General features: G+C 34.0%; 3 protein-coding genes and 1 long non-coding RNA gene across 8 annotated transcripts; 2 read left to right on the forward strand and 2 right to left on the reverse strand.

The window, feature by feature from the left end:
* Positions 1-149: 149 nt before the first annotated feature.
* LOC122302901 (GDSL esterase/lipase At5g37690) lies at positions 150-1928 on the forward strand. 3 transcript variants are annotated; one of them, XM_043114367.1, is made up of 6 exons: positions 150-461; positions 560-687; positions 801-927; positions 1098-1210; positions 1310-1532; positions 1616-1928. In XM_043114367.1, the coding sequence occupies exons 1-6, from the start codon at positions 215-217 to the stop codon at positions 1825-1827; spliced, it is 1050 nt and encodes a 349-aa protein (XP_042970301.1). In that variant the 5' UTR covers positions 150-214; the 3' UTR covers positions 1828-1928. The 3 variants fall into 3 exon arrangements, with proteins under 3 accessions (XP_042970301.1, XP_042970300.1, XP_042970299.1); XM_043114366.1 differs by having other exon boundaries at positions 807-927; positions 1283-1532; XM_043114365.1 differs by having other exon boundaries at positions 152-461; positions 1283-1532.
* Positions 1379-3489, reverse strand: LOC122302902. 2 transcript variants are annotated; one of them, XR_006240540.1, is made up of 2 exons: positions 2669-3489; positions 1379-1823 (listed from the first exon to the last, which is right to left on the reverse strand). It is a non-coding gene; the product is annotated as an uncharacterized LOC122302902 (long non-coding RNA). The 2 variants fall into 2 exon arrangements; XR_006240541.1 differs by having other exon boundaries at positions 1379-1834.
* Positions 3490-6196: 2707 nt separating this feature from the next.
* On the reverse strand, positions 6197-10925 carry LOC122302903 (glucan endo-1,3-beta-glucosidase 2-like). 2 transcript variants are annotated; one of them, XM_043114368.1, is made up of 4 exons: positions 10479-10919; positions 6838-8091; positions 6670-6697; positions 6197-6519 (listed from the first exon to the last, which is right to left on the reverse strand). In XM_043114368.1, the coding sequence occupies exons 1-4, from the start codon at positions 10534-10536 to the stop codon at positions 6369-6371; spliced, it is 1491 nt and encodes a 496-aa protein (XP_042970302.1). In that variant the 5' UTR covers positions 10537-10919; the 3' UTR covers positions 6197-6368. The 2 variants fall into 2 exon arrangements, with proteins under 2 accessions (XP_042970302.1, XP_042970303.1); XM_043114369.1 differs by lacking the exon at positions 6670-6697 and having other exon boundaries at positions 10479-10925.
* A 3385-nt stretch (positions 10926-14310) lies between these two features.
* On the forward strand, positions 14311-21473 carry LOC122302904. Its single transcript, XM_043114370.1, has 11 exons — positions 14311-14746; positions 14865-14922; positions 15659-15936; positions 16148-16181; positions 17690-18381; positions 18483-18531; positions 18599-18724; positions 19624-19728; positions 20155-20246; positions 20611-20764; positions 21083-21473. The coding sequence occupies exons 1-11, from the start codon at positions 14571-14573 to the stop codon at positions 21347-21349; spliced, it is 2031 nt and encodes a 676-aa protein (XP_042970304.1). The 5' UTR covers positions 14311-14570; the 3' UTR covers positions 21350-21473.
* Positions 21474-22365: the final 892 nt, after the last annotated feature.

Below are 22365 nucleotides of genomic sequence, written 5' to 3' on the forward strand. Positions count from 1 at the left end.
AAGGCTCACACCACACCGCTTTGCATCTTCGATGGTTTTGAAAATAATCACCTAATATGTGCAAACTTGGAGAATTGGTATTGACCTAAAACAGTGATCCTGTACTGTTTCTAAACCATACTATAAATTCTGTGTCACTGCCTAGAATTGGAAAATATATGAAATCATTTTCACAAAAGGGCCTCTCCTTTTAGAACCTCACAAGTAAGAGGAAATGGCCATAGCATTACAATTACCAGGGCTGGCTTTTGCCGCATTGATCTTGGCAGCTGCAACGTCCGCCTCATCCGCAGATGCACTAGTGACATTTGTCTTTGGTGACTCCTTAACAGAAGTTGGAAACAACAATTATATGCAATATTCACTTGCAAAATCAAATTACCCTTGGTATGGTGTTGACTACGCTGGTGGGCAGGCCACCGGAAGATTCACAAATGGGAGGACAATTGGTGACATTATATGTACTTTATTTATCTTAAACTTTTATTATTATCTTTGTTGTGTTCTGATTAATTGTTTTCATGGTTAAAGCAAAACTCTTTTTGTCATAAACTTGCAGCGGAAAAGCTTGGGATTTCATCACCACCACCTTATCTGTCTTTGTCACAAAACGATGATGCTCTCCTTAAAGGGGTGAATTATGCATCCGGTGGAGCCGGAATTCTCAATGACACTGGACTTTATTTTGTAATAACACATCCAATTTATTTTGCTTTTCAGTTGGATTCAAGCACTAGTACATACATTACTGATAATCTCTCTCAACTTTTCCTCTTCTCGATCTATTACGGGTGCGGTAGATACAGAGATTGTCCTTCGATGATCAAATAAATAACTTCGCAACGACGACGCAGAAAATCAAGTCTAAAATAGGAGAAGTGGCTGCCAACAAGCTTTGCAATGAAGCCACGTACTTCATTGGAATCGGTACTTGAAGTCTCCCATGTTGGCATTTTCAAATTCATTCTCACAAAAAGCATCAAATACCCGACCGTTGGCCCATCAAGAAAATCCCCTACTTGGCTACTTTTTCCGAAATTATTGGTAGAAAAGACATGATCTTCCATGCTTACTTGTTTCTGTGTTTATTTTTGTAGGAAGCAATGATTATGTCAACAATTTCTTGCAACCCTTTTTACAAGACGGTCAGCAGTACACGCATGACGAATTTATGGAACTATTGATCTCCACCTTTGACCTACAATTATCTGTAAGAAAGTTTACACTCTCTGACTCTATATTTGTTCCTAAAATGTGATGATTCGGGTTTTACAAATGCTAGAGACTGTATCAACTCGGTGCGCGAAAGATGATCATTCATGATCTTGGCCCACTCGGCTGCATTCCCTCTCAGAGGGTAAAATCAAAGAAAGGCCAATGCTTAACGAGAGTAAATCAATGGATTCAGGAATTCAACTACAAAGCACAAAACCTAGTAGCCTCTCTAAACGGGCGCCTCCCAAATGCAAAACTAATATTTGCAGATACATATCCAGCAGTTCTGGATTTGATCGATAATCCCACCACATATGGTAAACCCAAAAGCCTCAATTCAGAATAATCAACTAGGTATAAACAAAACAATGTCTTGAAATTGACCCTGTTTCTCATGCAGGATTTAAGATTTCCAATACATCGTGTTGCAAGGTTGACTCGAACATCGGGGGGCTATGCTTGCCTAACTCCAAGATGTGCAGCAATCGCAGTGAATATGTATTCTGGGATGCATTCCATCCCACGGACAAAGCAAACGCAGTGCTTGCCGAAAAGCTTTTTTCCAGCCTATTTTCTGCTGCTCTCTCCCCTGCACCGGCTCCGTTGCCCTGATTTGTATCTCAATATAAATGAAATAACACTAAATGAATTATAGAGCTCCATGCCCTTAATGCAGAGAGAGCTAATATATATATATATATCTTTTATTCAAACATATGACTAGCTATAACTCAAGCTTCTCAGATAATATCGAAATGCTTAAATTCTGAGCAGTAACAGTGTTAGCTCAGCAAATGGGATTAAGCTAACTAAAAGAAAAATTCTATTCATAAGTCTCATACACCACACACCACTCTTTTTATTATTTTTTTAATTTTTTTCTCTTACCAAATGTATAGTATATGAATGATTAATAGAAGAATTTTATTATTTTAAAAAGAATAAAACTAAATAAAATTTAAAAAATAAATTTAAAAAATAAAAAAATAAAAAAATTATGTGGTGTGTGGTGTATGGGCTTATGAGTAGCAAAACTCTAACTAAAATTCCTGAATGCCTAGATGGTATTTGACATAAAATGCCTAGATGGCATTTGGCATATCTTAGCACTCTGTTGACCCTGCAAAATCTCTTTCGTGCGTTAATTACAACAAGGTAATTGCATTATCATGCCGATACAAAAAGTAACTTGACCAGATACAGCACGAATGATATATAAAGTTTTTAGCTCTTTACTCAAAATGTAGAGGTGTACAAAATCTAGATTCAAATACAAGGAATCAAGAAATATTCATGACCATTCTTGTGAATTGAAAAATGACAAAAAGAAGAAGAAACATATGGTTCTTCAAGAAAAATCATGGTTTCCTTCTCACGTAAAGCCAATAAAACATAAAATTGAAAGCCAAAAAAAAAAAAAAATAGGGATCTTCATTCTGAGACAGAACTCTACCGTGCATTTAACTAGAGAATGATTCGCGCATAATCAACCCAAGAAATTCAAGATACAGATCTATTGAAGTAAAAAGAATTGTGGTTGCTCTCAGATAAAAGGCCATGGTTTTCCACATGAGAGAACTTGGAGCAGGTAACCCTCTTCGATCCAAGCCAAAGATACTTCAAATGCTTGATAAAGCCTTCCTCTTTTCTCTATAAAAAGGGGCATTAACCTCCTAGTCATAGATAAGAGAGTCATCAGGCACCCACCAAGCACAAAAAGTTCTTCCCTTGGCTTATACCCAAAATCGAAACCAGACTCAGCCTCTCTTCGGTGTGGTTAAAGCAAAATCAATCATCATTGAGCACTCAGACACAAACTCGGGTAAAACAAATTTGAGAAAATAATTGGCGATTTCTGAGACGGATCGGTGTTTAGAAGATGAGAGGGTGTGAAACCTACGAGAAATAGTCAGAATCCACCAAGAATAAAGAATCTGCCAGTCCATAGGTACCCGGAAATTTTGATTTCGCATCGCTTCATATCCCCTGTTGCTATCGATTAAGCACAGGTAATCATAGCATAGATGCCTCTCTCGGAATGAATATTAGAAACCGCAAGGCAAACAAAATTTTGCAGGAATTCAAGGAAAAACAGTGTTGTGTGAGAGTAAAGGCTGCGATCTGAAAAGATAGGAATTTGGAATCAAATGGAACGACTGTTGCCAACGGGATGATCGCAGTTAATTTATATAGATGGGAAACTAGGGTTTGTGAAATGAGCTAATAGCCTGACCACAATGTTCCCCAAAATTACACGGTCAGTGCACCAGTTGCAAACTTGCAACCCGCAGTTTGGGCAATTTTATAATTTTTTTAAATTTTTATATAAAATAAAATAAATAATTTAATATTTTCAAATTTTAATATAACTTTTTAAAATCTTAATATAAAAATAATATATTTTAATAATATTTTATTTAGTTTATCTCACTTCTGAAAACAAACGAGACCTAAACATAACATAATACCATTATGTTAGTCACGAGAGAAAAAGAGTATAATAGTATGTTCGGTGGTTTTTTCTATTATTTTTAGTTTTTTTATTTAAAGATTAAAAAATTAATTATTAGTATGTTGGTATTTTTTTTAAAAATAATTATTTAAAAATATTTAAAAGAAAAAAAATTAAAAAAGTACAATATTATTTGCACTAAGCACTAATATAAGTTTCTCCATATGCATTTTTAAATTTACATATTTTGAAGATTAATTCTGTATATCAAGAAAAACTCTCACGTTAAATTATGTATCTTTAAATCAAATAATAAAAAAATATTATTATTTTTTTCTTAAAATTATTATTTTTTATATATTTTATAATTAATCTCATGTGCTCAAAAATATCAATTTTATATATCTAAATATTACTAATTTTATATGTCAAAATATTTAATTTTATCAATAAATATTAATATATACTAAAAAACACTTTGTATCATTATCAACTTAATATAAATTTCATATATCAAAATCATCTTAATACAAATTTTATAGAGTTGATTTTAATGGATATGAGAGAGAAAAAATATTAAAAATAATATTTGGAGAGTTAAAAGTGATTATTCAAACTTGAAGAATCACTATTTATAATTATATAAAAATTTAGATATGTATAAGTTAATATAGATAAATTTAAAATTATATTATTTAAATTTAAAGATGAAGATAAAGACGAATAAATTAATACTAATACTCAGGAGCACTATGCGGCACACTAACAGCGTCCAAAAGAAAACCTTCTAACCGGATACGGTGGCCTTTTCCACTTTACAGCCACCAATGAATCGGTGACACATAAGCAATTAACATAATTTCCATGCCACACTATAATTGTCCAAATTTAATCCAACTTTCTATGTGCTTCTAAGAGTCATCGAGGTTGCTGCCACAACGGCCAATGACACCTCCGGTTTCACATTCGATCTCACATTCCAAGAAACCACCGCTGGGTCTAGCAGAATGGAACAATCTAAACTTGAACAAAAACGATATATTTTCATCAAGTTGGTTCATTGACAGTCCAATTCTCTCTCACTTCCTCTTATCTATTGAATCTTATTTATTTTTCAGAGAGAAGAAAAATGAGATGGTGAGGGAGATGGCAACCATTGCTAGTAATGTTCTTTCTAGTGTGTTGTTTAGAGCCAGAGTATCAAGAGGTGGGGGGGTTTCTCTGATTGACTACCGTGGCCTTAGGCCATAAGACAAAATACAAACTGCTTCAATGAGGTCGAGTTGGTTGGGTCGATTTGGATAATGAATTGAATTGAGATAAATTGGTATGAAAGTTGAAAATTAAATAAAATATTATTTTTAAAAATTATTATTATTTTGATATTTGAAAAAATTGAATTGTTTATTATATTTTATGTTAAAAGTTAAAAAATTATAATGATTAAATAAGATGAATTTGATAATCAAACGCAACCTTATACTCTGTGTTAGCACTCTTCATAAATCTATTTATTAAGGTTAAAAATTTGCAAATTAGAAGTACATATTCATTTATGTCTTCCATTGAAGTCACATACTCATCATCACCCTCTTTTGTCTCTCTTGAACAAAACCAAATATCCACAAACAAACTTGGTTGTGTATACGGTTGACAAGAGAGAACATCTAGTTTGGTGATCATGATTCATGGGCAACTTCGGTTTTGGTGAAAGACAGATGACTATTTAAATTAATCTTTTGTGCCTGATTTATTTTGAAGAGATATTCTATTTATTATCTTCACGTTACATACCTGTTAAAAAAATAAAAAATAAAAAATAAAAAATAAAAAATAAAAATAAATATAGGAGCTAGAAATGATAAGTAATTTATTTTTTATTTTTAATAACACAGAATATAACGTATCGGTGGTGTAAATCCTTCCTTGGCACCGCATCCGTTTCGAAGGGGCACTCTAGTCCTAATACTTCCATTCGTGATAATTGCAATTATAAAAATTCTAAATTGATATTTTAAAATTTTATATGGATATTGGATACTCAACAAATTAAATATGGATATTTGAATTGGTTATGCTTTCAATTTTGAAACAGATTATCAGATATTGATAAGATTTAATTTATAAAATTCATATCAAATCATGCGGTGTAAAATATTTTACAGTTAACTTGCAAATAAGATTTTCCTTTAAAACAATTGTGAAAAAAATAAAAAATAAAAACTTAGCATGAATGAGCTCCCGCCTCAATGCAACTCGTTTGTACTAATAAGTCACCAATTATACAAGAGTAATACGGTTCTATCTTTGGGATTGATTGAGAATGCAATTCTCTCCGAAATAGATTAGAACGCTATGGATTTATAGAAATAAAAGACTCACGATTGAGATCATTCACAGGAGTCAGCAGTTCATAAGATAAACTAAGAAAAGATGAAGCAGTTGAAGCAATGTTTTAGGAGGAACGTGTATGCTTGCCATATAAGAGGGATAATGGTGGTCATATCACGAAGATTGAGAGAGAGGGGATAAAGCATAATTCACTGGCAAATAATAACAACATAGATGCAGGACATTACATTCCAGGCCATAGAGCTTACTTTGTACAAGATTGAATTGATCAAAATCCACTCCCTGAACGATCTCCAATCACCATCTACATCGAAACTTTTAAGTGACAGACTCCATCCCATACCACCATTTACAAGAATACAACACTCAATATTAAAACTCTGATAACGATGAAGATACTTGGTAAACCAGCACCGTAAATATTGCAGCCTGAAGAGTCCGAACTTGTGGAATTCATGGATGGAGCTGTGATATTTACCAGGGAGCTATCCTTGCCAACACTGCATGGACATATGTAACAAACAGAACATATTAATTTATCATCTAGCACATTGCTCTACACAAATTTCTTTATTGTTGTCTTAAATCTCATTACTATAATCAACTTAAAAAGATGTCAAGGGTTGGTCATCAAGAAATTAGAATTTTACCTTCCTGGAAACATACAAGAACCATGACCTGCATCATTGAACCAACAACACTGTTAAAACTTGCAAATGCATTATTCGTCACACTCCTGAGACCCAGTAAATACCAATAAGAGAATCAAATGAAAGAAAGACATGTTGCCTTCTTTACAGGTGCGACTATGATCTTACTTGGATTTGTGGTGGTGATTGCAGCCACCCCATTGAAGTCACATGACCCCAAATCCTTCCCCATCTTATGATAGTAAGTGTCAAAAGCATAAGTTGCATGTGCCAGCACATTGTCTGGTTCGTAGCACGGTTTTCCCTGCAACAAAGGTGAGCAATCCACCTTGCCTGGTCCACAAGCCCAATCTAATGCAGCCTGAAGCATCTTCGGATCAGCACCATCCCTTGCAGTACAGTAAGTTTGGTTCGTAGTGTCATTTGCTAACACCACTCCCGATCCTGTCAAGTGTAAGATGTAAATTGGCGACCCATTTGCATTGAACAATCCCCAGCTCTTCTCTGAGACTGGTCCACTTTTCATATCCTCATTATAGAGCTCATATATATAGGTACTAACAGCAATTCCAGGGTGCTTGGGAGTTCCAGTTTTGTTCAGCACATGCCTTATCAAATTGCTGTTATAAGAGTTGGCATTTTCTATTGTTGCATCAGGTTCATTAGAATCGCCTTTTGAGGGCCAGCCTGATTCTGTCACTATGACAGGAATGTTAGTAAAATTTAGAAAAGCCATGGCAAAGTATGCTGCATCAACCATTGCATCAAAGACATTAGAGTAATGGAGAAGAGTATTAGCATCAATAGCTTCTTTAGTTGGAGGGAGAGGCTTGAAAAGTGCATAATCTAGGGATATTACGCCATTGGATTGCATATAGTCATAATAAGGGTAAATGTTGAGCATGAAAAACGAGCCAGTAGACTGCAAGAAACTCAACATGGGAACCAAAACTGGATTCCATGTGCGATTAAAGAAGGCTTGGAAAGGAGGGAATGAATCAAGGATAATAGAGGAAGAGAGAGGTGTTGAAACTTTAATTTGATGGTCGAGGTTGGATGCCACGAGAGCGGAATGAATGAACTTGAGGGCACTGACAAGGACTGTCGCGGCATTTGGAATCGCTGTTAGTACCTCAGAACCAACAGATATTGCTGTGATATTGGTGGCTGGGTAATGTGCTACGACATTGTGGGAGACCCAGTTAGCTGCAGTGGAGTTTGATTGGCCAATTCCAAGAAGCTGTTCATTGGGGACGGATACCATGACTCGGATGCCTGTGTTTGCAAGTGCAATGAGCATGGCACGGTCGGCATTATATAGGCGGACATGTCGGATTTGTTGGGCTTTGAGGAGGGCTACCACTTGAGTTGGGTGTGGCATGTCTGATAGGTCTGTTCCTATGTTCACACCAATAAATGCATCTGCAAAAATGAACCAAAATCAAAGGTTGCAGCAAGTAACATGCATAGAAACAAATACATATAACAGTTGAGAGGGAAATTTGTTTTTTTTAGTAACAAGTTAACTATTATATATCCATAGTACTAATAAGTTATGATATCCACATATTCAACTTCGCGCACTAGTATGGATCAATTAAAACTTAAGTATCCTCATGCTCAACAAATGTGTGGATTTTCTGGTACTGAGAACTGACCACCACAATTAGCACCAAACAACCTGTTAAATTAATGTTTGCTTCTGTTTTTTTTTTTTTCCCCTAGATGGTGAGAGAACTAAGGCACTTCTAAATGTTGAAGTATCTGCATTAGTAAGAACATTTAAAAAAATTAAAATGTTTTGGCAAAGCACACGCAACTTGGTTCAGAACAAAGATCGGTAAGCACAAAATCCAACAGAACATGCGACTCCTTTGGCTATGGGTTAAAAATCTAGATAAAAGATCATAACAGAATTAAATACCACAACTCCAACCCATATTATTGTATACATCCTGTACATTTTTATTTTTTATTTTTGATAAGTATGTATACATCCTATACATGGGCTATGCATATCGTTTCCATTAAAAAAAACAATTCATTATTTATAATAAAAAAGGAAAACATCTCGTTTCAGAGTATATATGCTAAAAAAACTGTAAATTCTCAAGCCTATTGATTTTTAGGCACCAATAGGCCGGACATTTGGCAAGCGAGAAAAAGAACATAACTTAACATTCAGTCCAATAGACTGGCCCGGACAAGATCCTACATAATTTTGTAGCCACTTTTTCAGAAACAACCCAGTAGACAGTTCCAAGGAAACTGTCAAACTATAATCTAGCCGTGACATGTAATTCCTATGTTGGGTCCCATAAAAATTTCACAAGAAAAATGAAAACCGAAGGAATAAAAAGTACAAGTTACAAGAGGGGGCATCTTATTAGGAAGATAGGAAAGCAAGAAAGTCCAAGTGAGTATAGAAGTTACATGGACCAGAGACCTTAATATAATACAATTGGATACTACCTTAATCTAATAATTTAAGGTTATGAATTTGGGTGCAGTAATCTTATATTAATTATTCACTTTTACGACTTTGTTGGATGCAAAGGGGCACAACCCAACTACATAAGAAGTATGCTAGAGAAACACTTTTCAATACAAAAACTAGCAAGATCAATCTCACGGCATTTATTTATTAAGGAAATTGAACATCAAGGAGTGAGTCTAGCACGATAAATGAAACTGGACGTTCAGTATTACTCAGACAAGCATAAGTTAGAGGCGTTTTTTCAAACCAAGTTTACCTCGTGGTTTCCTTGGTACTACCACAGTTGTGTTAATAATAAAGTTGCTGAGAATCTCAGAATAGAATGTCATTCACCTTGTTGGTATTGAGTAGTACCTAAGCAGCTAAGTTTCCAAAGGTGAACAACCAGTCCTTTATAGTTGTTAAGAACTTAAGGGCTTCTCAGACTGGTGTTATTGCTTTAATTTGAATATAGAGTAGATAACAATGAATAAAAAGTAATCATTCACACATTCACCGCAAGACTAATAAGTCCATCTGTTTTTATAAGTGGATAAACATAGATAATGCTACAGTCACATATAGATTTCACCCCCCGCCCCAAAAAAAAAAAAAAAAAAAAAAAAACTAAAAGCGGTTTCATCTCATAGGTTAAATCTACTTTAAAATAAATATAACTTTACAATATGAACTACCATATTAAACCCCCTCACGTTGTGAGTTTACTTTTGTGAAATACTTTTGCTGCTAAAACATTTCTGTAAACATACTTAAAGCAGCTCCCTTGCTTCATAATAAAAGTACAAAAATAATTCAACAATATGGCTCCGGTTAACATTTAATACTCCTCAACGCCCTTATGTCCTCCTTTATTTCACTATTAATGATGAGCTACCAAACCTCATAGGCAAGACGACTTATTTTGGAACAAAAAATAAATAGATAAATATATAAATAAACAAACTACCTACAAAGATACACTTGCTCGGTAAACAGAGAGAGAGAGAGAGAGAGAGAGAGAGAGAGAGAGAGAGAGAGAGACCATTTTCTTTCCTTATTTTGGCCCATAACTTCAATTTATATGCCCTTAATATGATATGAAATCCTCCAAAGTCTTAACGCAAGGTGGGGTGACTAAGACATCATAGAGAACACATGCAGACAATGTCAAATTCCTTACAACCTCTAAGAAGCGACTGAGACACCAAAATTTTAAAGTGAAATCTAAGATCGGAACTAATCAAAAGAGAAAATACCAAAATCACTTACTATTAACAGAGGAAGATTATTCAAGAAAAAAAAAAAACGCATGCGTCAGAGAAAAGAAAGCCACCTTCCTCAGCAGCAACTGCAGAAGCTGCTAGCAAAAGAAGAAGAATAAGCACTGCCATTGATTCTATAGTGGGAACCCTCAAAACAAGAGAAGCTAGCGTTCAGAGAATCTGAAGAAATCGAACAACAAAACGAGAGAGGACGAGACACAGAGAGTGGAAGTCAGAGTATGAGAGTGGAAAACACTTAAATGAAGAAAGAAATAAGTGAGGGTAAAGGTGGGGGAGATGTAAGGAAGAAAGACGAGTGTGGTGCCCACAAATCACGTGGAAAGTTTTTCTGCTCCATCTGATGACGGCTAAGGAATCAATATATGGGGGTTTTTCAGGGAAGCAATCAAGAGCAGTGCTCTGAAGGAAATAGAGATATTATAATATAAAGAGGTACCCAGCGGAGGGACAAGGGAAGAAGGCCCGGACAATCTGTGGTCTGATAGCCGTTTGCAAGCTTTTTCAATTTTGTTGGTACATTACAGCATGGACTCCGAAAATGGCTCCCACGTACAGTGTAGAAACAGGCTAATAAGGAACAGCATCACTGAGGACAAGGAAGTGACCCAGGTTGCCTCAAACGGTCATATTTACCGTCCTTTCATTATGTTGTTATTATTACTTTCGGTAGTTAGAATCCATTTAGAATTGAGATTAAAAGTTTAAAAACTATTTTTAATTATTTTAAAATTATTTTAAAGAAAAAAATTATATATTTGATAAATTTATAAAAAATATTTTAATTATCTAAAAAAGTTGAAAATGTTTTTTTTAAGTATCAAATTAAAATTTTTATTAAAAAGTTCATATAGATAACGGTTTATTTTTAAAAAATTAATATAACCAATTATAAAAACATTTTAGATACATATTTATTAAAAAGTAAATAATTTTTAAATTATAAAATTTATTATTTAAATTATAAATTATAAATTTTAAAATTATAAATTATATTTTTTTACCGTAATTCTAAACATGCACTTAATAATGTAAACTGTACGGTACTTATAAGCATAATAATTTCCTTTGGGTGAACAAGAAGTGATTGATTCGTAAAGAAATAAGTCAAATTGATAGAGCGTTATTATGCTTCATAATTGTAAAATATAATTAAGGTATCTTATTTAACAAATATTTTTTTATTGGATTTTTTATTTTAAAATATTTTATTAAGCTTTTCCATTTTTATTTGTAGTTTTTTTCTTAATTTTATTATTTTAATTTTTTTTTAAATATTTATGGTAATGCGTCGTCTTCTATTGTGTTGACATGGCAGATAGCTGCCACATGAATATTTTCCAAATCGATGAAGGTACCAATTTGAAGTTCGGCCATAATTACAGTACTACTTAAATTGTTTCTAAATTCCAGATGCCACCTTTGAAAAAGTCAAAAACAGAACGTAATTTTCTCTTTCGTCTGTCGGGTGAACAATATATTCTCTTTAGGAAAAACTACATATTTTCACTACTTATCTTTTAAATTATCAAAACTTCGTTAAAGAGCGTCTGGTTTTAGAGATTGTTAATCTCAATTCATACGGAGAAATTTTCTTTATTTAAATATTTATTTTAGATAAAGAAAATAAATAATTTTATCTTCTTTATCCATTAACACCATTAATTGGCATTCCCTTCAAGGAAACAAGCGACATATATATGACACTTTTGTATGTATTGCTTGGCTCTACTAATTCACGTGCTCGGGACATCATTATTAAATTTTGAAAAGTTCATATTTAGATTTATATTTTAAAATCATCTCATCTCACTTTTGAATTCATATACACAATTTTTAAAAATTATATCATTTTATCTAAACTCAACAATCTCATTATTATTCACAAATTATCTCAACTCATTTTATTTTATCACGCTATCCAAACCAGCCTAAGAGTTTTTATTTGAAACAGAAGATAGATCATCTTATAAAAAAACTATTGGATGTTTTTAAAATGAGTTTTGCTATGTATAAATAAAGTCTCGTACTAATTTGCGTACCAATTCTAATTAATTCATATTCAAAATTTAAATTAGCAATATTTTCAATAAAATTTACTTTTTAACCAATCACATTAAATTAGTGCACATATTAATACGCAGTTGTATTTGTAACTACATTTTTCTTTTAAAAATATAGAAACATGATCATTTTATTATTTTCTATCCTCGCGTAATGTAGTGTGGTAAAATATAATTTTTATACAAATAATTTTAAAAATATTATATTTATCATATTCTTTTATTATCATTTTTTTAATATTTCATGACATTAAATAATTGATTCATAAATAAAACATGCTAAATAATCTCAAATAATTTAATAATATATTTTGGAAAAACCTTTTTTTAAGGGCAAGACAACGTATTAAAATCAAGAGAGGTCCTGATCTAGATCGAACGCGATGCATTTATAGGATTTATACCATGCATCCAATAGGAGGATGACATGTATTCAACATAGCATAATAACGATAAGAGTGATTATATCAAGAGTTTTGTTATATACAAGTAAAGTCGCGTATTAATCTGCGTATCAATACTGATTCTTTCATACTTAAAATTTAAATTAGCATTATTTTCAATAAAATTTACTTTTTAATCAATCACAATAAATTAATATACATATTAATACATAAATGAACTTACAACTAGACTTTTCCTTACATCAAAATAGTCTCCAAATCAACTATCTTTCGCTTAGTTCGATCGGTCGTCTATCTGAAGAGTCTCTCATTTCCTTTCTCTATCTCTCTCCTTAACTCCTCTCAAGATTGTTGACAGATGTAATGCAAGAGATATGATATGTCTCTGTCTCCTCAAGCTGAATTGGAGATCCCCGTTGGTAAGTTGCCCGTCGACAGCTCTATTGTTTTCAAATACAGAAAATATTTTGGGGTTCATGTTAGCATCTGTCTGTACCTGTTATTTGTTGCGCTACAATAATCTATATGTAGATGTTTCAATCTTGAAATATTCATTGAGACGTATCATTTGGATTTCATACCATTTCATTGAAGTATTCATATGTATGTGACGGATATATGTTGTTGTTTAGTTTAAGAAACTGACCATGGTGAGAGAAATGGACTGATAGCGAGGGCTTGGTATCTTAAAAAAAAAAAAATTTTAAGCCTTGAAGTAAAAAAAATATTTTTTATGCATTTAGTTAAAAAGGTAATTAGATGTTTCTAACTTCATTTATTTAAAATTTTAGTTTACTATTTTAATATATTATTATTATTATAAAAAATGTTTTTTTTTTCTCAGCATAAAAAAATGTTCTAGTATAATGGTTTTCAAGATGACTTCTTAAAAAAAAAAAACTTTAATAAAATATAAGCTTTTATATAATAAAAAATTATGATTTTGGACAACATTTTTTTTTATTGAAAAAACTGTATTTTAAAATATATACTTTTGGATAAAAAAAATTTATGCTTTCTAATATTTTATTTTTTTTAAAAAAATTAATAACATATAAACTTTTGTAACAAAAAAAAAACGAGTTTCGGGTTTCGGGTTTCAAAAACTCATTTCACCTGGATTCCATTCAGTTTCAGAAAAATACTTTAGTTACAAAGGAATTAAATAAAAATAAATTTATAAATTGATGTGATTTGATGCAGTATATCAGATTATAAAGTTATTTTAAAAATAAAGTAAATCTAACGTATCACGTGAAATTACGTCAATTTGTAAATTTACTTTTACGTATTTTTTTATGTCTATAACAATTCTCTAGTTTCAAACTTAGAATAAACCCGAGTTTCGGTCCGGGTATCCACTGAATCCGGTTAACAGTCCTCTGCCTTACTAGCAATATTATCATGGAGCTGTAATGCATGTCCAAGTCCAACCCATCTAAATGGATTGACTAGCTAGCCCAAGTCGCACGGGCTCACACGCTCAGGTTCCATCTCTCGCAGCTTCCTTCGGTTCTTCAAACGCATCCTCCCTCCCCTTTATCCGACTGTTTGATTCTGCAATTTTTCAAAACCCTAAATTCAGAAACTTCTTTAATTGGACAAATTTTATTTATTCTATACGCTGCTTTGGGGCGGAGAAGAATGGCCATTAACTCGTGAAATTGAGAGCTCCGGAATGGCTGAATTGTGGGGCTCGAATGTACAATCAACTAATTCCGAGAGTGGAATCGATGAGCTCGACCATGTTCCCTTGACGCAACGGCGGAAATTGTTACGGGAAAACAGACGGCTTTTGGGTTCGGCCGATCCTTGTCCCCCTGTTCTTGAAAAGGGAAGTGAAAACAAATCTATGTAAGCTCCAACATTTACCTTATCTTATCCCATTACTATTATTTAAAATTTACTATTACCTGTAAGCGTTTAATTCTTGGTCTTAGTGATAAAGGCTTCAATTTTTAATGCCATGCAGGCCCCATGTTGGTGTCGTCTTTAAAGAAGAAGAAGATGTGCACTGTAATTCGTCACAGGTGATTCAGCATCGTGGAAATTCTGTTTTCCATTTATTTGGTGCGCTTGATAATATTAATTGAAAAAAATGACCTACGCATTGATTATCGATGTCAATTAGGACATCAACATGAAGTGGGAGGGTTATGGTCACTTTGGCTGGAAAAGTTTGTGATTAACATTAGCGTAGATTATGCAAGTGATGCATTGATATGAAGAAATTTATATTGGTGTCTGTATGTCAGATAACAGTGGTTACTCAAAATTTCTCATCTGAATTTGTTTAAAGGGGAGAAAATCGGGGGTGATAGTTTTCTCCATTGATAGATAGGAACCTTTTTGTTTGGAAATAAATTGACCACTGATGAATTGAGGAAAGAAGAGAGATTATGGATTACTACTCACAGAGAAGTTTGAGTTTTGTATCCATTGTTCCCTTCACGTGGTTCCTGTCTTTTTTCTTTTCTTGTTTTTTTTTTTTTTTTCCTCTTTGGTTAGTGGAGTATACTTGTTCTGTAAGGTGTTCTTTCTTTCCCTTCTGCTTGCTCTGCCAGATTAGGAGATACACTATTGTCAAAGGTACAAATTTGTGATGGTAAAGATCTCAGGGGGAGCGACTCCTGAAGATCCGTGCTGTAGCATTCTGGTAGTGTCTGGAATTGATTAGTGTTTAGAAAGTGGAAGTGATATGGGGGTATTCCAGGAGACTGCAAGTGCCAAGTGACTCAAGTAAGTACACATGATTGTTCTTAGCAGATTAGATGTACCGGACTTGAGGCTGATGTTGCTGGGCAAGATAAACTCAATGTCAACGCTTGCACTTTGCCCAAAAGTCAGACACTGCCAGTGGCTCCTGCCAAAGTTAAGGTTGAGTATTTTGACAACTTGCTGGGTTCATTGGGTAATGGAATAAATGGTCTTGCCGCTGCTGATGTGTCAGTATCCATTGTGCAAAATGAGATCCCTGGTTACTTTGTTGATGATGATCTTGATCACATTGCTCTGAAAGAGAGGCTGAGGATGCTGCTATCAAGGTGCCATTTTTATTTTTAATCATATTAGTGTTGTTATGGTTCTTTCTTTGGAGAAGTTATGATGGGTCCTTGTCATCAATATGTCTGCTTTTCTTATCTCTCTCATCACTTTCATGTCACAAAAACATTGGCATATTGTATGTCTGTATGTGGTATTTGCTTACATATATATGTGATAACATATTGAACATTGTCCGTTGTTATTCTATAGGAAACGGTTGGAGTTGACAAAACCAGTTCAAAAGGTAATCTATTTTCGTGGTATTTGATTGGTAGATAATATTGCTGTCATTCTTGAGTAGCATAACGGTGTTCTGTAGGATAAGTGATAACCTGTATGTCCTTAATACCGCAATTTGATGGTAAACTGTGTTGGTGTGCCATGTCAACTTTCCAAAGATTAGAACAAAGAAGTGTGCATATTATATAATAAATATTTTTCAATCCGGGTTGGCTCAATCAAGTGAGGTTTGGATCTTGGTGGTATGCTCCCTTTAGGTCTTAAGTTTGAACTTTTTGGTGCAAACAATTTTTGGGGGCCACGTCCTATCAATAAAAAGCCGATGATTTACCTACTCTCTGTGATGGGACACGTTACATGGGTTTGGGGTTTAACCAGGTAAAAGAACATGTTATGCTTTCACGGCCTTCAAGGTTCCTCATTATCAAAAAAAGATAATCAAGATTTCTCATTTCTTTCCTTGCTTTGTCTTCCCTTCTATGATTCTATCACATCTCAACTACAAACTAAAGGTGGACTGTTTGGCAGTCAGATACACTTTGATCCCCTTCTTCCCCCTATTTTTGTTGAATTTTCTTTCTCCGTGCATGAAATATGAAAAGGTCAGAATAACTTGGTGAACCTTTACTTATTAGGCAGCTCTAAGTCCATGGGTTTGAGGGTGAGGGAAAGTGTTGCTTATAAGTTATATATGGGATGCATGTATGTTGGGAACTTATGCCCGGATGCTCACAAATCTTTAGTATGCCAAAGAAGTATGGGTTTTTTCTTTCTGAAAAAATTGAAAGAGGTTTGGGAAAGAAATGTTGAACTTTTTGAAGATTTTAAATATTGCTAGAGTTACCTGAATTTGGCGCAAAAGTAATCTCTATGAAGAAGTAGGAGTCTGAAATTGATCCTTTTTCTGGGCCTGAAGGGTTCTAAAACTATCTTAACTCTGTGGAAGTAAATTTAGCACCTCCACAGTTGCCTTTTCTGTCCGGAAAGCAGCTAATCAGAATATTCACGATTGACTCTCGAGTCTCGTTGTGAGAAAGCATTCATGGTGATCTGGTATGTTATGTGCAGTTGTGTCAATGACCGTTATACACTGAATAGCTTGGAAACTTTGATGTCTTCTTCTTGCGCTATTGGGTTATACTGGAATCTATTATGAGCTGCTATCTAGCTGGAGTGGTAATTTTAAATATAAGAACTTGGTCTGTTCTGAATGTTGTAAACATATACAAGTGTGTATATGTGTATCCCTAGGTGAATTGATTCACATTCCCCCACCCCTCACTCCCATAAAAAGGAAGAGAGTACGTATTATAATATATCTTTATTGTTTTGACTGCTTGTAATGGAATGGATGCATCTCTAGGTTTATATAGGTACGTGTGAGTTTATCGTCCCCTTGTGCATTTATTGATTTTCTTCCTTTCTGTGCTCCATTTAATGCATACTGGGAAAAATGATGTCTATGAATCTCTTGTAACTATCGTTATTGCTGCTAAACTTTATATTATACAGGGTAGTTCTGGAGGCTTGCCAGAAATCCTAATACAACAGTTTGCTGAGAAAGGAAAGAAAGAGACTCATCTCGTTGAAGAAGAGCCAGTGTCTGAATATCAACTTTGTGATAACATTGAAAGTAGTGCTTCTGTTTTCTGCAGACCTTTAGTAAATGGTTCACCAGATGATATTACTATGGAATCTTCTGTAACCAACCAATATTCACGGGCATTAATTAAATGTGGTGATGATATGGAACTTCATGCAAGTGACAGCAAATGCTCATTGGAGAGAACGCTTGTGGAGTCAAATTCATGCAAGTCACAGGATTGTTTGCCTGCCAACAGAAGTAGTGTGCATACTTCTACTTCATCAACTGTTGTCGAGGTCAAGGTTGAAACTAGGGATGACCATAATTTGCACAAAACTGACTGGAATGCTAGGCATAACTTTTACTGTAACAAACTGCAGTTGAAGAATGAATTAGAACTCTCTGATCAACTATGTGGAGGTGAGGTGGACCATAAGCGACTGAGAGATCAGATGATGATGCCTGCTACGTTGGTAAAGGATTCTGAATTGAATATAGCTAGAAACATCGAATGCTTGAAGAAAAGTGTGACCTCTGCAATTGGATTTAGCTGTATTGCTCCAGAATCTACTGAACCACTCTGCATCAACCGTCCAAGGAAGAGAAGAAAGACAGCCACGTACTTTCTTTTTTTGACATGTTTATGCATATTGCATTTTCTCTTTTCCATCCTTATTCCTCTTTTCTTAGGTTTCTCTTGGTTATTATAATTAATTGCAGGGATTCAGTTGAAACAGCCCTGGAGGAAGATGCACCTGGACTCCTGAAGGTATAGTATTAATGATGTTGTTGCACTTTCTATTTGGATCAAGTTTCATGGAAATGCTAAATGGCAGGTGTTGGTTGACAAAGGCATATCAGTCGATGAAATTAAGCTTTATGGGGAGATGGAGAATGATGAAGCTCTTGATGAGTCATTTAGTGAAGACAGCTTTGCTGAGCTTGAAGATGTGATGTCGAAGGTTGGTAACAGTTCTGAGATTTAATAGATTTCACTTGTCTTTGCTTTGCTATGATATTACATGGCTTACTCGTTTTTGTGGTTTCTATTTTTTTAAACATATATGTGAACCGTTCTGGAAAAAAGATTTGTTGAAATCACTTAAATTATTATTCAAAGTTGAGAAGATGGAAGACATAAGCGAGCAATCAAAAGCAGTATTTGTTTGAAAGAAAATAATTGATAAGAACCTGCACAATTTTTTAGAAGAAATGGATTTTTTTTTTCAGATTTGTATACGTGGATGGTTGTTAGATAGGTTTTTCTATTGTCTATTTTATTTCACGTTGAACCTCAATTATGGAGACATGCAAAATTTAAGTAAAGAAGAAGAAATTATTATTATTATTTTTTTATAAGTAAGAGTAAAGAAGAAGAAAAAATTGGGGTTGGCATTCTCTAAATGTTGGATCATTGCAAGTCTTTTCCTCTTTAAGATTAACAATTTCATAATATTTTGAATAATTGGGTGGACTGCCTCCTTTATCATGTCAAACATCATACTGACAAAAGTTCCCTAGGTAGCTATCATCATGGTTATAATGCTACTGAAAAAACCTAATAGATATTGAGAGCGGTCAATGGATGAGCGGGCAATGGCATGAACTTTCATGAATTTCTTGTATCACTAAACTAGGGCACATAGGCGATGCTCTTGTATATGTACAATTATTTATATTGTAATGCTAATTTATTAGTTGTTGCATTGTTGACTGAATATCTGTAAGAGTGACTATCGAGTCTCATAAGCACTTTTCTTTGACAGATTCTGATTGAAGATTTATTTTCCTGTGTCGTCTGTACGATGCATCAGGCTTTTCAGTAAATTCATTTTCTAATATCAGTTTCTTAATGAGACAGATTTTCTCTCAGCGCGACTTGTGCCTAAAGTTTGCACCTATACGATGCGCAAAGGGTGCAAGATCTAGTTATTGCTTGGCCTGTCTATTTTCACTCGTGGAGCAGGTAATAAGTTCTTGTGACCTGGTGATCTGAAAGTGGTGGACATTATACCATTTTGTCCATTGGCCGACTTTCTATTTATATATGTTAGTAGGTTATAATTTTTATAATGAGAAGATATGCATAGCCCCTTCCCCTTCAAACTACCTCACTATTTGCAATCGCCCCCCAAACTATCTATTTTGACAATGACCCCTGACCTACCAAAAACTGCAATGTACCTCATTTTCCCTTAAAAGTCAAAATTACCCATGAAAGTTTTCAAAAACACAATAATGCCCCATCATATAGCAAAAAAAAAAAGACTTTGTTGTATCATTTGGTGTGGGGGGGGGGGGGGGGGGGGGATGGATTTTCGACATTTTATATCATTCTGGTCATTGTTCACTAGTCATTAGTTTCTGATTCATCTATTTATTTTTGTCAAAGACGCGATATCTACAGTTTCGAAAATGGCCTGTTGAATGGGGCTGGTGCCGAGACCTCCAATCATTTATATTTGTCTTCAAGAGGCATAACAGGTGAATGCTCTTCAACATAAATTATTAGTGACGATAAATTGGTCATTAATTTATTATATCACAAATTTGTTACAATTATTTTTCTTTATACATGTATATTTATAAAATACACTACATGATATGAATATACAATACGTAACAAAAGAGTGATTAATTGATTTAAGAGACTATTTGTGTTTTGAAAAATATGCTCGAAGGGTCTACAAAGGCAAGGGTCTATGCAGGAAGGGAAGTATGTATATTAATATTTGTGAGTCTCATATATTTGTTGCTCCAATTGTTAATAGCTTAAACTTTTGGAGGTTTTAATATACTTTGATGTTTCCATTTTGTCTACTTGTATGATGACATATCTGTAATGCAGGATTGTGTTAGAACGTCCTGAATATGGCTATGCGACATACTTCTTTGAGATAGTGGATTCGTTACCAATTGACTGGCAGATCAAGCGCTTAGTGACTGCGATGAAGCTTAGTAACTGCGGCAGGCTTTCAGTAATTGAGAACAAAGCATTAGTGGTAATGTCTTGGATACCATGTACTACGTACGGTTGGCCTGACTTGAATTTTGTAGCATGGATCTGCTGGGTTATGTGGTTTTGTACCATGTACTACATACGGTTGGCTTGACTTGAATTTGAGTATCTTGTTGTGTTTAGCTGATAGCGTAGGGGATGAACACAAAAACTAAATGCTAAAACCCGTTAATAAAGGAGACAGTTGTTCCAATTGAATGCATTATACTTGCTCTTATGAATTTATAGAAATAAAGTTTATGCTGTTTGCCCGTGTGTGCTTTTGCTATTTAATTCTCTTGTGCCTGACTCTGTGGTTCAGGTTGGAGAAGACTTGACAAAAGCTGAGGCTCAAGTGTTGATGGAATACGGTTGGGTACCGAATAGCGGCTTGGGAACAATGCTCAACTATTGTGACAGAGTTGTGCATGATAGGAAGAATGAGAAGGACAGTTCAGAGTGGAAATCAAAGATAGGAAAGTTGCTGATGGATGGTTACAACGGTGGAAGTATGGTTGCAACCAACATTCCAAAGAAGGTTGAAGAATACATAGGTTCCCGGAACCCAGAAATTAAGTTGGAGTTTTAGCTAAAAGATTAGCTTGTTTAGAAGGGTGTAAATAATTAACATAGATGAAACATTACTATACTTGTTGACAACAGACGGCAGTTACAAACTGAAATAAAGTTTGTTGTACCAATATTTTAGTTTACTTTCTCAACTTCTGCAGTCTCATCATTTATGTCGTCCAGAAGAATGTATCTACATGGGCTTAGCCTAAACTCGTATACAACCAAAAATGAAGACCTGATGGTGAACTGCCAAACTCCATGGATGTCACCCAGACCATAGACGGACCAGACCTCCAAATGTAACTGTTGGTAACTGTTGGGTACGTAACTTTTGGTGTTTTTATTAATATTGAAATCAGATATCTTTGGTTCATAAAAAAGGGAAGCAGACCCAGCCCAGTTAATTACATATTGTAGAACAGTAATATTTCTTGTCAATGGCAAAAATAATTTAGAATAATATTTTTTTCTTATTTTGGATCTTAGATAAATAATCTAATGTGAAAATAAGTTTTGAGTAGAATAACCAATTACAAAATCATGTGATATTACGTAAATTATGACTTTGCATTAGAATCTATTGCCAATGATGCTCTAAGTAAGCCATACTGCATCCTATCAAAAAAAAAAAAAAAGTAAGCCATACTGCAGAGCAGACCTAGAAAGAACCAACCCAATTTAGCTTTATCATCCCATGGCCAACAAACTCATCTCACTTTATATCAAATCAATCATTTAAAACTATTTTAAACCAATCATTAATGAGACTTTTTTTTTTACTATTCATATAAAAGTTAATTCATCTCAATTTATTTTATATATTTATATTTATTTCAACTTATTTATATTTAAATATATCTTTAAAATATTTGTAAAATATTACTATTCACAAATCGATTCAAATCATATGGGATCAAGCTGCATCCCAATGTAGCCTGAAAGAACATGTGTGCACAGACGTGTTAAAAATGATTGATACAGGGTTGCCGCCCGACAAATCTAATCTATGATCTCAAAGAAAAAAAAAAAAGT

The sequence above is a fragment of the Carya illinoinensis genome, chromosome 3, assembly GCF_018687715.1.
Source record: "Carya illinoinensis cultivar Pawnee chromosome 3, C.illinoinensisPawnee_v1, whole genome shotgun sequence".
Lineage (NCBI taxonomy): Eukaryota > Viridiplantae > Streptophyta > Magnoliopsida > Fagales > Juglandaceae > Carya > Carya illinoinensis.

Excerpts from the sequence above, each read along its gene's own strand:
- LOC122302904 (XM_043114370.1), top strand. The coding sequence starts at position 14,571 with ATGGCTGAATTGTGGGGCTCGAATGTACAATCAACTAATTCCGAGAGT. Across the intron at positions 19,729-20,154 it reads TATTTTCACTCGTGGAGCAG|ACGCGATATCTACAGTTTCG; the intron begins GTAATAAGTTCT and ends TTTTTGTCAAAG. Across the intron at positions 20,765-21,082 it reads TTGAGAACAAAGCATTAGTG|GTTGGAGAAGACTTGACAAA; the intron begins GTAATGTCTTGG and ends TCTGTGGTTCAG.
- LOC122302901 (XM_043114365.1), top strand. The coding sequence starts at position 215 with ATGGCCATAGCATTACAATTACCAGGGCTGGCTTTTGCCGCATTGATC. Across the intron at positions 688-800 it reads ATGACACTGGACTTTATTTT|ATACAGAGATTGTCCTTCGA; the intron begins GTAATAACACAT and ends CGGGTGCGGTAG. Across the intron at positions 928-1,097 it reads CACGTACTTCATTGGAATCG|GAAGCAATGATTATGTCAAC; the intron begins GTACTTGAAGTC and ends TTATTTTTGTAG.
- LOC122302903 (XM_043114368.1), bottom strand. The coding sequence starts at position 10,536 with ATGGCAGTGCTTATTCTTCTTCTTTTGCTAGCAGCTTCTGCAGTTGCT. Across the intron at positions 8,092-10,478 it reads TGCAGTTGCTGCTGAGGAAG|ATGCATTTATTGGTGTGAAC; the intron begins GTGGCTTTCTTT and ends TCATTTTTGCAG. Across the intron at positions 6,520-6,669 it reads TCTTGTATGTTTCCAGGAAG|TGTTGGCAAGGATAGCTCCC; the intron begins GTAAAATTCTAA and ends ATGTCCATGCAG.